Source organism: Sus scrofa, chromosome 11 (genome assembly GCF_000003025.6).
Source record: "Sus scrofa isolate TJ Tabasco breed Duroc chromosome 11, Sscrofa11.1, whole genome shotgun sequence".
Lineage (NCBI taxonomy): Eukaryota > Metazoa > Chordata > Mammalia > Artiodactyla > Suidae > Sus > Sus scrofa.
The window spans coordinates 21,069,741-21,084,449 of record NC_010453.5 but is presented as its reverse complement, the minus strand read 5'-3'; the positions used below and the strand labels follow the sequence as shown (position 1 = coordinate 21,084,449).

At 40.8% G+C, this 14,709-nt stretch overlaps 1 protein-coding gene across 1 annotated transcript in view; it reads left to right on the top strand.

The window, feature by feature from the left end:
* LRRC63 (leucine rich repeat containing 63) overlaps positions 1-5,020 on the top strand; it is a 46,182-nt gene extending 41,162 nt beyond the window's left edge. The window contains exon 9 of the mRNA XM_021065391.1: positions 4,216-5,020. Within this exon, the coding sequence (XP_020921050.1) occupies positions 4,216-4,459 (244 nt within the window). The 3' untranslated portion in view covers positions 4,460-5,020. The remainder of the gene's footprint in view (positions 1-4,215) is intronic.

The window sequence follows — 14,709 nt, the reverse complement described above, 5'->3', positions numbered from 1 at the left end:
TCTGCTCTCCATTTTTCTTCTAATTCCCAGAAATGAAATTACTGCATCATATGGTAATTGTATTTTTAAATTTTTAAGGAACTACTACATTGCTTTTTACAGTGGCTGCACCAGTTTACATTCCCATCAGCAGTGCATAAGGTTCCAATTTCTCTACATCTTAACACTTGTCACTTTCTGTTTTGTTCTCGGTTTTACGGTCGCCATCCTAATGGGTGTGAGTGGTATCTCCTATGACTTCGATTGGCATTTCTCTAATGATTAGTGATGCTGAGTATCTTCATATGCTTGTTAGCCATCTGTACACCTTCTTTAAAGAAATGTCTATTCAAGTCCTTTGTGTATTTTTTACCTGGATTGTTCATGTTTTCTCTTGTCAAGTCATAGCTGTTCACATATTCTGGATATTAACCTCTTCTAAGTGATTAACAAATATTTTCTCCCTTTCAGTTGCTTTTTCTCCCTGTTGATGGTGTCCTTTAATGTCAAAAGTTTAACATTTTGATAAAGTACAACTTATCTATTTTTTTCTTTTGCTTCCTGTGCCTTTGGTGTCATTTAGAAGAGATTATTACCAAATCCAATATCATAAAGCTTTTCCTCTATATTTTTTCTAACAGTTTCATGGTTCTAGTTCTTTGATCCATTTTGAGTAAATTTTTGCATATGGCGTGAGGTAAGGGTCTACATTTTTTTTTTTTTCTGGCTACACCCACAGCATGCAGAAGTCCTTAGTCCAGAAATTAAACCTGAGCCACCGCAGTGCCACTCCTGAATCCTTAACTGCTAGGCCACCAGGAAACACCCTCAACTTCATTTTTTTGCATTTGGGGGTGTTCAGTTTCCCCAACACCATTTGTCGAAAAGACTGTCCTTATCCCCACTGAATGATTGTCTTGGCACCCTTATTGAAAATCATTTGAGGAGAGTTCCCGTCGTGGCGCGGTGGTTGGCGAATCTGACTAGGAACCATGAGGTTGCAGGTTCGACCCCTGGCCTTGCTCAGTGGGTTAAGGATCTGGCGTTGCTGTGAGCTGTGGTGTAGGTTGCAGATGCGGCTCGGATCCCGAGTTGCTGTGGCCCTGGCATAGGCCGGTGGCTATAGCTCCGATTTGACCTCTAGCCTGGGAACCTCCATATGCCGCGGGAGCAGCCCTAGAAAAGGCAAAAAGACAAAAAAAAAAAAAAAAGAAAAAGAAAAAGAAAATCATTTGAGGGTTTTTTTAGGGGTTGCCTCTCTATTTTTTACTGGCATCCTTGGAGGAAGGAGACATGATATATATGAAGGCTGATAAGAGTCATAAATGCCTTTCCTTCTTAATTGGAAATTTAGAGATAATTACCAAAATTGAAAACACAAGGAGAGTAACTCAAGGATGCCAAGCTTCACCCAAATGAGGAGGTAAACAAAGAACAAGCTATGTGACGTGACATTAATCAAGGGAAGCTCGCACATTCTGGCCTACACGTGCCCATTTCCCTCCCGCCAGCTTCTGGCAACCTTCGCTCTACTGTTTCTATGAGACTGGCTTTCAATACCTGGATTGGACTTGAAGCTCAGCCTGCTAGGGTTATGACATGTACTGTAAATAGACAACTTTCTTTACCAGTAGTTGCTCACTAATTGAGCATACACTGCTTTTCTATTTTGAAATGTATCTATAAGGAGTTCCCATCGTGGCTCAGCAGAAACAAATCTGACCAGTATCCATGAGGACTTGAGTTCAATCCCTGGCCTTGCTCAGTGGGTTAAGGATCCGGTGTTGCCATGAGCTGTGGTGTAGGTCGCAGACGCAGCTCGGATCCTGAGTTGCTGTGTCTGTGGCGTAGGCCAGCAGCTGCAGCTCCAATTTGACCCCTAGCCTGGGAACCCCCATATACCATGGGCGGGCCCTAAAAGACAGACGAAAGAAAGAAAGAAAGAAAAGAAAAGAAAGCTATACGAGCACATTTATATAATGAATATAGTTTAAATTGAAAATTTCATTGCTTTGCCATATCTTATCATTTTGTTATGTACGCTTTATATCACTATTTGTAGGTAAAACATCATAGATACAGTGAAGCCTCCTTTGACCCTTCTCTAATCTCATTTGCTTCCTCCTTGAAGGTAACCACTCTCCTCATTACGGATAATTATGATTCCCTTACATGTTCCGGTCTAAGAAAAAAATATTTGCTTTTTGCCCCCAGTTCCTGGCACAGATCTCCTAAGACTCTTGGAATTGTCTGAGTGATAGGCGTGTCTTGTTATTTGCAGCAAAAGGCCCTTTGAACAGTAGCTGAGTTTATACAAATGAAGTGATTCTTGCCGGTGTCTGGGGATGACGAGATCAGACAGCTTCTGGATCAGGGCTGTAGCCAGACAGACCATCTGCCTTCAACAAATAGGCGACTAGATGCCCTAGAGATTGAGTTCTGTCTCAACGGCCAATCACTTAACCAATCATGCCTATAAAGTGAAAATCCCTAAACAGTGGAGTTCAAGGACATTCCAAGTTGACAAACACATTCCATGCCTAAAAGGTGAGGCACCCCAACTCCATAGGGATAGAGGCTTCTGTGCTCAAGATCCTTTGAGACCTCGCTTCAGCTGATTCTCCATTTGTATCTTTTACAACAAACTCTAACAGTTAAGTACAGCATTTTCCCGAGTTTTATGAGTCATTCTAGCAAATTATCAGAACTGGGCAGTGGGCTGTGGGTACCCCCGGTTTGTAGCCATGTTGAACAGAAGTGTAGGCAACCTGGGGCCCCAATACTTGGAGGTGCACCTGAAGTGAGAGTAATTTTGTGGGACTGAACACTTGAGTGTGTGGCGCCTGATGCTTAATTCCAGGTAGTGTCAGAATTGAATTGAACACTAGGACACCTAGTTGGTACCTACGGAGAACTGGAGAACTGGCCGGTGCCAGAAAAACAGCTCGAACAAATACACGGTATCATTTTTCACGGTTTTCAGGTTTATGTAAATATCACAAGATATGCGCTTCTGCAACTTGTTTTTTATGCTCAACCTCTCTTTTTTTTTTTTTTTCTGGATTCTCCACCTCTTTTTATAGAGCTCTAGTTCATTTAAGTTTCCTCATCTGTTTATCCCCTCTCGCTGGTAGACATGCGGATTGTTTCTGACTTGACTATTACCAAGAAGTCTGCCCAAACATCCTAAAGTAAATCTCTTTACACAAATATGCAAGTGTCTCTCAGGCATCGAGTCTGTGCACCTTCAGCCTACGGAGAAACTGCCACATGGCTCTCCAACGTGATGACACCACGGAGGCGTGCGAGCCCCTGGTGATCTTCATCCTCAGCAAACTATGTACAGTCAGACTTTTCCGCGTCGCCCATCTGCCGATTTGGGAAATGGTGTTTCTTGGTTATTTTCGTTTTGCATTCCCTGACGACTGATGAAACTGAGACGCTTCCCTTCTCAGTGTTGTCTGGACATTCAAGTTTCTTCTTCCGTGAACAGTTAGTTCTGTGCTAATGTTAATGTAGTAAGGGGCTGATATCTTTAAAAAAAACACACAAACTGATTTGTGAGCATTTAAAAATATATACCCAGAAGTTTTGGTCGTGGCTCAGCAGAAACGAATCTGATTCGTATCCATGAGGACGTAGGTTCGATCCCTGGCCTTGCCCGGTGGGTTAAGGATCTGGTGTTGCCGTGAGGTGTGGCTGTGGTGTAGGCCGGCGGCTATAGCTCCAATTGGACCCCTAGCCTGGGAACCTCCATATGCTGTGAGGGTGGCCCTAAAAAGACAAAAAATAATAAATAAAAATATATATCCTACACTAATCATACACTAGGTAACGACAGTCCCTTTATTTTTAAAATGATGTATCTATTTTGAGTAATAAAAATAACAGATATTTATTATAGAAGATTTGAAAAATACAGAAAAACAGTATGAAGAAATTTTAAATTTCCTGTGATCACACAGGCTAAGTCCAAGGATAATTACTGTCTATTTGAGATTTGTCCTTAAAAGTGTTTTCTTACTATGAATCGATACTTTGTTTTAGAAAATCAGGATTGTTTTATATAAATATGTATTTTTAGCATTTTAGTCTTTCATTTGTGGATATCTTAGCTCCTCGATGAGACGGTAAGATCAATAATGATAAAGGCCATATTTTATACTACTCTGAGTCTCCCGTAGCATCAAGCAAAATGTCTTTCCTCTGGTGGATCTGATATTTCCTGTGTTGCAGCACGTCCAAATGTGAGTGGTGTCACGGGCCAAGGTTCGGTGAAGGTTTTCGCATCATCCGATCCTACGATATTTTCGGAGCCACCCAGCTTCCTGTGCTATTTTATGTCTGTTCCTCTTCCTGCTACAGAAGAGTAAAGGAAAGCAGTTTGGGTTTTGAGAATGTTCCTGGTAAAAGAATCTCTCTAAATCCCGAGTTGATGAGTTATACAGTGATTTATGAGTCCCCCTTTAAAAGCCACTGAAGTTTATGTGTAGAATCACGCATTTCTTTCAGAGCACAGGTGCTGTGTGGACGATGTAAGCGTTGTCTCATGTGACTCCTCTCTGCAATCCTAGCACCTGATGCAAGTTGGTGATTGTTAGGGAATCTTGGTAGAATACTTACTTAAGAAGGATTAGTAAAAGTCTTCGGATTCCAAAGAAGAGCTAGAGAGTTTCTTTTGGAGCATGTTTACTATAAAAAGAAAAATGTTAGCATCCTTTGTAAAAAGGATTTACCTTACAAGTGGCCTTTTTACCCCATTCTCAGGGATAAGATAGTATTTCATCAGTGGAGTCTGGGCCTCCTATGGATTCAGAGTCACGTACCCAAGTTCCCAATGTTTGTGCATTTCTGTGGATACCTGTCAGTGCCACTCATCTCAGTTGTAGACTGCTTTGGGGAAATAAAGATTGATTCCAGTACTGTATTTTGTTGTTTGAATTTATTATTCAGGCTCTTAGAAAAGTGGTACTATCTTTCAGGGTTTTTTTTGTTTTTGTTTTTGTTTTTGCTTTTAGGGCCATACCCTCAGCGCATGGAAGTTCCCAGGCTCAGGGTCAAATCGGAGCTACAGCTACCAGCCTACGCCACAGCCACAGGAACTTGGGATCCGAGCCACATCTGCAACCTAAACCACAGCTCATGGCAACAGCAGATCCTTAACCCACTGAGTGAGGCCAGGGATCGAACCCAAAAACCTCCTGGTTACTAGTCAGATTCGTTTCTGGTGTGCCACAACGGGAACTCCCTCTCAGTTATTTTGACCATCATCTTGTAAAGCCTGATTCCTTAGGCTAGGCTAGTGCCAGCATTCAATAGGTTTTCAGTGATAGCCTGTCAAGAAAATAAAACTTATCAAATTACACTGCAAAGCAACATATGCAAACAGTAGAACTTGAGACTTTAAAAATTAGTATTTGGCAAGAGGAAGGTAAAAGAGCATTTTGATACAAGAGACAATTCTAGAAAGGCATAGAATTGTTTCATATATGGCCTACCTTTTGTGTGCGATTAACTTAAATCTAAAATGTCATTGCCAGGGTTCTCTTGTGGTGCAGCAGGTTAAGTAAGGATCTGGCGTTGTCACTGCAGCGGCTCAGGTCACTGCTGTAGCACAGGTTCCACCCCTGGCCCAGGAACTTCCACATGCCATGGGCGCAGCCAAAAATAAATAAATAAATAAATAATTAAAAGGTTGGGGACTTCCCACCTTGGCACAGTGGTGAACAAATCCGACTAGGAACCATGAGGTTGTGGGTTCGATCCCTGGGCTCACTCAGTGGGTTAAGCATCCGGCATTGCCATGAGCTGTGGTATAGGTCACAGATGCGGCTTGGATCTGGCATTGCTGAGGCTCTGGTGCAGGCCAGCAGCTACAGCTCCAATTCGACCCCTAGCCTGGGAACCTCCACATGCCTCAGGTGCGGCCCTAAAAAAAAAAGACAAAAAGACAAAAAAAAAGTGAAAAATAAAAATTGAAATGTCATTGTTAATTAAATTTGGTGAAATGAAATGAATTTATAATTTATACAACTGTCTTATTAGAGAATGTCAGAAAATATACTTTATGTCAGGTTTGTGCATGTTGGGAAGTAATATCATTTAGATAAAAAATAAACTAGGGGAGTTCCCGTTGTGGCGCAGTGGTTAACGAATCCAACTAGGAACCATGAGGTTGCAGGTTCGGTCCCTGGCCTCGCTCAGTGGGTTAACGATCCAGCGTTGCTGTGAGCTGTGGTGTAGGTTGCAGACACTGCTTAGGTCCTGCGTTACTGTGTCTCTGGCGTCGGCTGGCAGCTACAGCTCCGATTTGACCCCTAGCCTGGGAACCTCCATATGCAGCAAGAGCGGCCCAAGAAATGGCAAAAATAAATAAATAAATAAAAATAAAAAAAATAATAATAACAAAATAAATTAGGCGAAATCCTCTTTCAACTGATGATTCCAATAAATTGGGATGCTTGTATTCTTCTCCTTGAGAATTCAATTTTAAGCAGAAACAGGAAAACTTTGCCTGAGAGGTATATGAGGTATTCTCTAGCAAAAGAGTAAAATTATTTATGTAGAAGTACCTGCCAAATTACACATGTAATCCAGAAAGGTTATTTATAGCATAACAAATTCATTATAAATGTAATATACCCACAATTATAAAATAAGATTTTAGAAAAAGAAAATCCGAGTGGCATATAGCCTTTTTTTGTTGTTTTTTTGGGGGGGGGGTTGTCTTTTTTAGGGCCGCACCTGCAGCATATGGAGGTTCCCAGGCCAACGGCTGAATCGGAGATGTAGCCACCGGCCTATGCCACAGCCACAGCAATGCCAGATCCAAGCTGCCTCTGCAGTCTACACCACAGCCACGGCAATGCTGGATTCTTAAGCCACTGAGCGAGCCCAGGGATCCAACCTGCATCCTCATGGATACTAGTCAGATTCGCTTCCACTGAGCCACAAGGGGAACTCCGCATACAGCCTATTAATGCGTACACTTTTCCCTGAGTTATTTCTTTGAGAAAGAAGTGCATTTACTTTTTAATTCAAGAAATGTTGGGTTTTGGTTTGAGTAATTGGGTGCTATCACGTTGAGTTAGGAATAAACACTAAAGAATAGGATTCAAGGGAAATTATAATAACACAGAGACATTGCAGAGAAACAAATATACCTTACTTAGACAAATATGAAAATATACTTAGAGCTCATAATCATGTGTACATATACACATCAAAGCGATTATCTTGTTCAACTTTGGACAAATATGGAATAGAGTTCAATCTCATGATGAGTACACACCTTGAATCTAAATGATCTTTCAAAAAAATAACTTCCAGTGTGCTTTTTAAATATGAAAGTAAGACCCACTTATTATAGAAGTATTTGAAAACAGACCTAAACCTAAGAACAAAGACCCAATTATAACGCCACCACCCGATGAACAAGAGGTCATCATTTGGAGATGCCTACATATATGCCGTACATGTTGATAGAACATTATTCTTGTTAAAAAACAATTATGTATCTGGCTCACATCCCATACAACAATTGCTTCCCAGATTCCTAAAGGTCAAAACTGAAAATATAAATATAAGGGATAAATAGGGTCTTAATCAAGACTCAGAATGAGAAAGGTCTTTTTAAGCAGGAAATGAAATTCGAGAGAAAAGATGAACCAATTCACTATGTAAAAAAATTTTTTTAATTCCTGTCCAGCCAAAACTACCGTACACTTCGTCAAAAGACAAGCAACACACTGGAGAAAACATCTGAAACACATAAGGCCGACAGAGAGCGAGGCTACTAACCCAGGAATCTCGACTGAAAAATGACAAAAACCCGCTAGAAACTGTGGAAGCAACAAAAGCATTTAAGTAGGTGTCTTTAGGCACAGCCAGCTCAGGAGCTCAAACTGTGTCATCAAGAGTTATCGATCCATCAATCAATCATCCATCTCTTAGTAACACCTTTCTGAAAGCCTGCCTCATTTCAAGGTAGCAAGGATGACCACTGATGATTCCAGGCTCATGTGCTGGAATGTCAGGAGCCTCCGAGAAAAGTGTACTATCTGCCCCACTGTTACTACAGAATAGACGAGGGATGGTTTTCATTGGCTCAAATTGTTTTCACATCTTCAGAGATGAACAGGTCATTACAGCAGCAGGAATGGAATACTCTGATTGGCTGAGTCACACGCCCATTTCTGTAACTGAGAAAGGGGCAACTAGTCCCCCCCTCCCAAAACACATGGAACAGATTCTTTACAAGAAAGAAGAGTCTGGAACTGAAAATTGAGGCAAGGGAAAATGTTTTGGGCAGCTAAAGTCTAGAACTATCAGATTTTTTACAAATAATAAAAAGATGAACTAGGAGTTCCTGTCATGGCTCAGTGGTGAACAAATCCGACTAGGAACCATGAGGTTGGCAGTTTGACCCCTGGCCTCGCTCAGTGGGTTAAGGATCTGGCGTTGCTGCCAGCTGTGGTGTAGGTCGCAGCTCGGATCTGGCGTTGCTGTGGCTCTGGCATAGGCTGGCAGCTATAGCTCCGATTGGATCCCTAGCCTGGGAACCTCCATATGCTGTGGGTGTGGCCCTAGAAAAGACAAAAGACAAAAAAATAAAGAAAAGATGAACTAAATATTTAAACAGCTATAACAGTCAAAATTAAATACACATATTCTTATCCTACTATTAGACATTATTGCTCAAAAATATTTGCACATGTGTGCAAAATTATATCCAAAGATATTTCTTTTAATGATATTTACAACAGTGAAAAATTAGACATGCTAAGTTTTCATCAGTGGAGAATTGGTTAAATACAGTAAATCCAACAAAGTATTATCATTCAGCCATTTAAAAAGTTAGAGAGCTCTGTTTTCCCTGACATGGAAAGATATCCACCAAGTATTTTTAGAGAAATATTTACCAGGTAGTATAGTCACATAACACAAAATTTAAAAGATACAAAAGAGTACATCTTAAAAATTTTTTAACCCCAGTGCCCAGTCCTTCATTTCTTTTCTCAGAGATAACAAATGATGTCAAGCCTTTTATATTCTTCCAGGATATTTTATGTATGTGTAAGCTTACACATATATTTCTTTCCTATTATTTATAAAATATTAACACAGGAGTTCCCTTCGTGGCTCAGCAGTTTAGGAACCCAACAAGGATCCATGAGGATGCAGGTGCGGCCCTAAAAAAGCAAATAAAATAAATAAAATAAAATGTTAACATAATATACGCCCTTTCTGAAACCTTTCATTTAATGTCACTGAGACAGTTTCACATCAGTGCATTATTAGCTTATTTTTATTTTACCAGCTCACACTAACGGACTTTCAACTTTTTGTAACCTCCTGCTATAAAAAAGAAAAATTGCAATGAATCATCTTGTCATTTGCACGTGTTTAGATACAGCTGTGGGAGAAATCCTTAGAAGTGAAATTGTTGGTTCAAAAGGTATGAGTATTTATATTTAATAGGGAGTTGGAGGAATATGTAACATATTTGTTTGATTTACTTTTTTTTTTTTTTTGCCTTTTTAGGGCTATACCTGTGACATATGGAGGTTCCCAGAGTAGGGGTCAAATTGAAGCTGTAGCTGAGGCCTACACCACAGTCACAGCAACGCCAGATCCAAGCCGCATCTGTGACCTACACCACAGCTCACGGTAACACCGGACCCTTAACCCACTGAGAGAGGCCACGTCCTCACCGATGCTAGTCAGATTCGTTTCCACTAAGCCACAAAGGGAACTCCTGTTTCATTTACTTTTGAATGGGTAATGGTAGCACATAATATCCAGTTCAAAAAAGATTTAGGTAAGAGTAAAAAGTAAGTCTGCCTCATATGAATTTCCTCCAGATGCCAGTTTTCAGAGGCAAACATTGCTACCAGCTCTAGAGAAATGCTACACACATATATAAGCATTCAGCTGTATATAGAAGAATCTCCCTTATTCTAGCAGGCTTTAAATTTTTCTTACATTATATTCTATAGGAGCATCATTTGTAAGACTCTTGGAAATGCAGATTCAAAGATCTACCTCAAACCTACTGGATCAGAATCTCTGGAATGGTGTCCAGGAATCTTCATTAACTATGAGCTCTCCAGGTGATTCTATTGCTCACTGAAGCTGGGAATCACTGGTCTTCAGAGGCCAGAGGCCCCCAGCAGATGCTGGTTAAGTAAGAGGTGCAGGTTCTGGTGCAAATACTTTACTGTCTTCTGATTCACTCTCAACTGTACACCGTCATCACTGACATCCCATCTGTAAAAATCAGCCCAGGAATGCAGCACTAGTTTAACGTTTAAAGATCAATCAGTCACTGGGCATCCACTGTAATTTCCAGAATCCCCGGAGCATCAGAGGCAGGAGAATAGAGATGGGTGAGTGTTTCTACTTTGACGTTTTCGTCATCCTTGTCCAAAACCGCTCAGGGGCATATGGAGGTTCCCGGGCTAGGGGCTGAATCAGAGCTGCAGTTAGCAGACAGTCACAGCCACGCAGGGTCCGAGCCACGTCTGTGACCTCCACCACAGCTCATGGCAACGCTGGATCTTTAACCCACTGAGCAAGGCCGGGGATCGAACCCGTGTCCTCACGGATACCAGCCAGGTTCATTACCACTGAGCCACAATGGGAACTCCCAAATGCTTTAACTTTTAATGGGATCACGGAAGGAATAGTGCTGTGTTGTAACTATCTTTCTCCCCTCAATCATATATCACAAACATTTTTCTTCTCTGTTAGTATATCCAATACTGATATGTCATCATGGAAGTGGCCTAACTTAGGAGTCTAATATTCTCTTGCTGAATAAATTCTCTTCAGTTTTTATCAATTGTAAACAATTCAATAAAATTTTGTAAAGCTAAGTCTTTGCCAAAAGTTATGCTTGCTTTGATTTTAATACAAATTTTTGACTAAGATTGTAGACATTGTATGAAAGTTTAAATCTTTTTTTTTTTTTTTTTTTTTGGCCACACCCAAGGCATACAGAAATTCCTGGGCCAGAGATTGAACCCGCACCACAGCAGTGACAATGCAGGGTCCCTAACTGCCAGGCCACTTGGGTACACCCAAGTCGTTTTATTTTTAGGGTAAAAGGTGCTCTTTCCTATCAGTTTCTTTTCTTCAGGAGTTAAAAAATGCCTTTTTACTTGAACTCATAACATCATTTTTTTTTTTTTTGTCTTTTTGTCTTTTCTAGGGCCGCACCCGGGGCATATGGAGGTTCCCAGGCTAGGGGTCGGATCAGAGCTGTAGCTGCCAGCCTACACCGCAGCCACAGCAGCGCCAGATCCGAGCCACAGCTGCGACCTACACCACAGTTCACAGCAGTGCTAGATCCTTAACCCACTGAATGAGGCCAGGGATCGACCCCGCAACATCATTCATTTTAATGAATTAACTAGTATATTCATTTGCCAATGAGAGACAAAAAGTACATATGATTCATTTACCTTCTTTTATTATTAATAAAGTTGATTTGGGTTCCATGTTAAATAGTCATGATTGTATCAACTTTTCTGATTTTCCATTTACATCTTTCTATGATGTTTCTACTGATGTTTATTTTATTGATTTATAAAATTTTATATATATTAAGAACATTAACCCTCTGTCCTGAATGTTGAAAATATATTTTTTTAGCTAACTGCCTCACTTTTACCATGTGAAGTGGGGTGGTTTGTTTTGGGCTTTTTCTGATGTGAGGATTTTTATATTTTAGGTTATAAAATCATGGGTGAACCTGGAGGACAGAATGTTAAGCGAAAGAAAAATACTGCATGATCTCACTTATATGTGGCATCTAAAAAAAACCAAATTTATAGGAGCAGAGAGTAGAATGTTGTTTACCAGGAACCAGGGATGGCAGGGGAGACAGTTGGGAAAATGGGGAGATGTTGGTCAAAATCAATCTAGTCTTTTATATTTTTGTTTTTATTGCTAAGCCTAACAAGTCCTTCCTTATTCCCAAATTTACATAAATAATTGATCTGTATTATACTTTTTTTTTTTTGTCTTTTTTTTTTTTTTTGCCATTTCTTGGGCCGCTCCTGCGGCATATGGAGGTTCCCAGGCTAGGGGTCGAATCGGAGCTGTAGCCACTGCTCTACCCCAGAGCCACAGCAACGCAGGATCCGAGCTGCGTCTGCAACCTACACCACAGCTCCCATGGCAACGCTGGATCGTTAACCCACTGAGCAAGGGCAGGGACTGAACCCACAACCTCATGGTTCCTAGTCGGGTTCGTTAACCACTGCGCCACGACGGGAACTCCGTATTATACTTATTTTAAGTATACCTATACATGTATATAAGTATACCTATACAGGTGTATACTTTTAAGTACATCATATAGGTGATAGCATATGATGTTTGTGTCTCATCATCTAACTCCACTTAGCATGATAATTTCTAGGTCCATCCGTGTTCCTGCAAATGACATTATTTCATTATTTTTTATGGCTGAGTAATATTCCATTGTGCATATGTACCACATCTTCTTTATCCAGTCCTCTGTTGATGGACAGTCAGGTTGCTTCCATGTTTTGGCTATTGTATATAGTACTGCAATGACCATTGGGGTACACATATCTGTTTTTTGCTTTTTAGGACTTCACCTGTGGCATATGGAGAGTATTGAATTGGAGCTACAGCTGCTGGCCTACACCATAGTCACAGCAACACCAGATCCGAGCCACTCCTGAGACCTACACTACAGCTCACGGCACCACCTCGGGATTCAAGAACACACTTCCTGCAGACATAGTAGTCAATCCAAATGAACAGGGTTTTTTGGGTTTTTTGTTTTTTTTGTTTTTTGTTTTTGCTTTTTAGGGCTGCACTCTCAGTATATGGAGGTTCCCAGGCTAGGGGTCTAATCAGAGCTACAGCTGCCAGCCTACGCCACAGCCACGCAGGATCCCTAACCCACTGATCGAGGTCAGGGATCGAACCTGCCACCTCATGGTTCCTAGTCAGATTTGTTTCCGCTGAGCCACAATGGGGCGGGCGGGGGGGAGGTAACTCCTGAATAGGGTTATTGTTGTAAAGTGCACAGCAGAGCATTGTGGGAGATAAGGCTAGAGAAATAACCAGAGTGGGGTCCTCAGACTTGCACACTATGCAAAGGAGGGTCACTGACTCCTGAAGAGTCACTGAGGGATTTTAAGAAAGAATGACACAATTAAATATGGAAGCAGAGTAGGCAATTCAGAGAAGGTGCTAAGGTTTCCCCCCAGGCACAAGAGTCATAGCAGGAGAAGAATTTTCAAGAAATATTAAAATATAAAATTAGTACATCTGGAGTTCCCGTTGTGGCTCAGCAGAAACAATTGTGACTAGGAACCATGAGGACACAGGTTCGATCCCTTGCCTAGCTCAGTGGGTTAAGGATGCCGTGTTGCTGTGGCTGTGGTATAAGCCAACAGCTGTAGCTCCAATTCGACCCGTAGCCGGGGAACCTCCATATGCCGCAGCTGTGGCCCTAAAAGACAAACATTTTTTTAAATAAAATAAAATTAGGACATTAGACGTTGTAGGAATTCTTCATGAGGAAGAAGAGGCTAACATGAGGAAAGGCAGTGAGTCTCCAGAATGGTTATCTTGATTTTTATTTCATAGGAGAAAGCCGCACAAAAAAAAAACCCCTTAACTCCATTCTTTAATTCATCAAGCCTATACAACTTTGTCAGAGGGGAAAATTAGTTTTACAGAACTGATACATATTCAAAGTATATGTTGGGTTTAAGGCACAGTCTGTTCCCTTCCAGGCACTAAAGTGGAGTCGAGGCCACTTTAGGTAAGTGTCACATATTTTTAAAAAAATCTAGATTTGTCAAGCAAAATAAGGGTGACTATTCTCTTTATAAAAGCATTTTTTGAAAATCTTCATATGGCTCCTTTAAATTATCAGCCCTAAGGATGATTTAATATACTACCCCTCAGAAATATATTTATTTTATAAAAACATGCATATACATCTATATATCTATAGATATATATGTAGATATATCTACAGATATCTTCAAATTGATTTGTGGGTTTTTTCCCTACGATTTTTTTTAGAATAAGAGGCAGGTCGGTATCTTCTAAGATGCGTTTCTTCATTCATTCAGTTAACAAATATTTATCCTAGACCCTTCCGTTACAACAGTGAATGAAACTAACAGAAGTTCCTAATCTCATGGAATTTACATTCTAATGGGTTGTTCTTTTTTTTTTTTTTTAACTCTTATTAAAAAAAGGGTATGCCACTTTCCCTTTTGCTAGTTTTTCAGGTATTTTCCAGCACAATGCCTTGCACACAGCAGGCACCTTCTATGCTTTTATTTAATGGACTAAATCTCAAGAGAACAGAAAGTGACTCTAACAACATACTGCAAAATGACTTCCCAAACTTTTTTTTTTTTTTTTTTTTTTTGGTCTGTTTGCTGTTTCTTGGGCCGCTCCTGCCGCATATGGAGATTCCCAGGCTAGGGGTCAAATGAGAGCTGTAGCTGCCAGCCTACACCACAACCACAGCAACGTGGGATCCGAGCCATATCTGCAACCTACACCACAGCTCATGGCAACACTGGATCCTTAACCCACTGAGCGAGGCCAGGGATCGAAACGGCAACCTCATGGTTCCTAGTCGGATGCGTTAACCACTGAGCCACGACAGGAATGCCTGCAAACTTTTTTTTTTTTTTTTTTTTCTGGCCTCACCCACAGCATGTA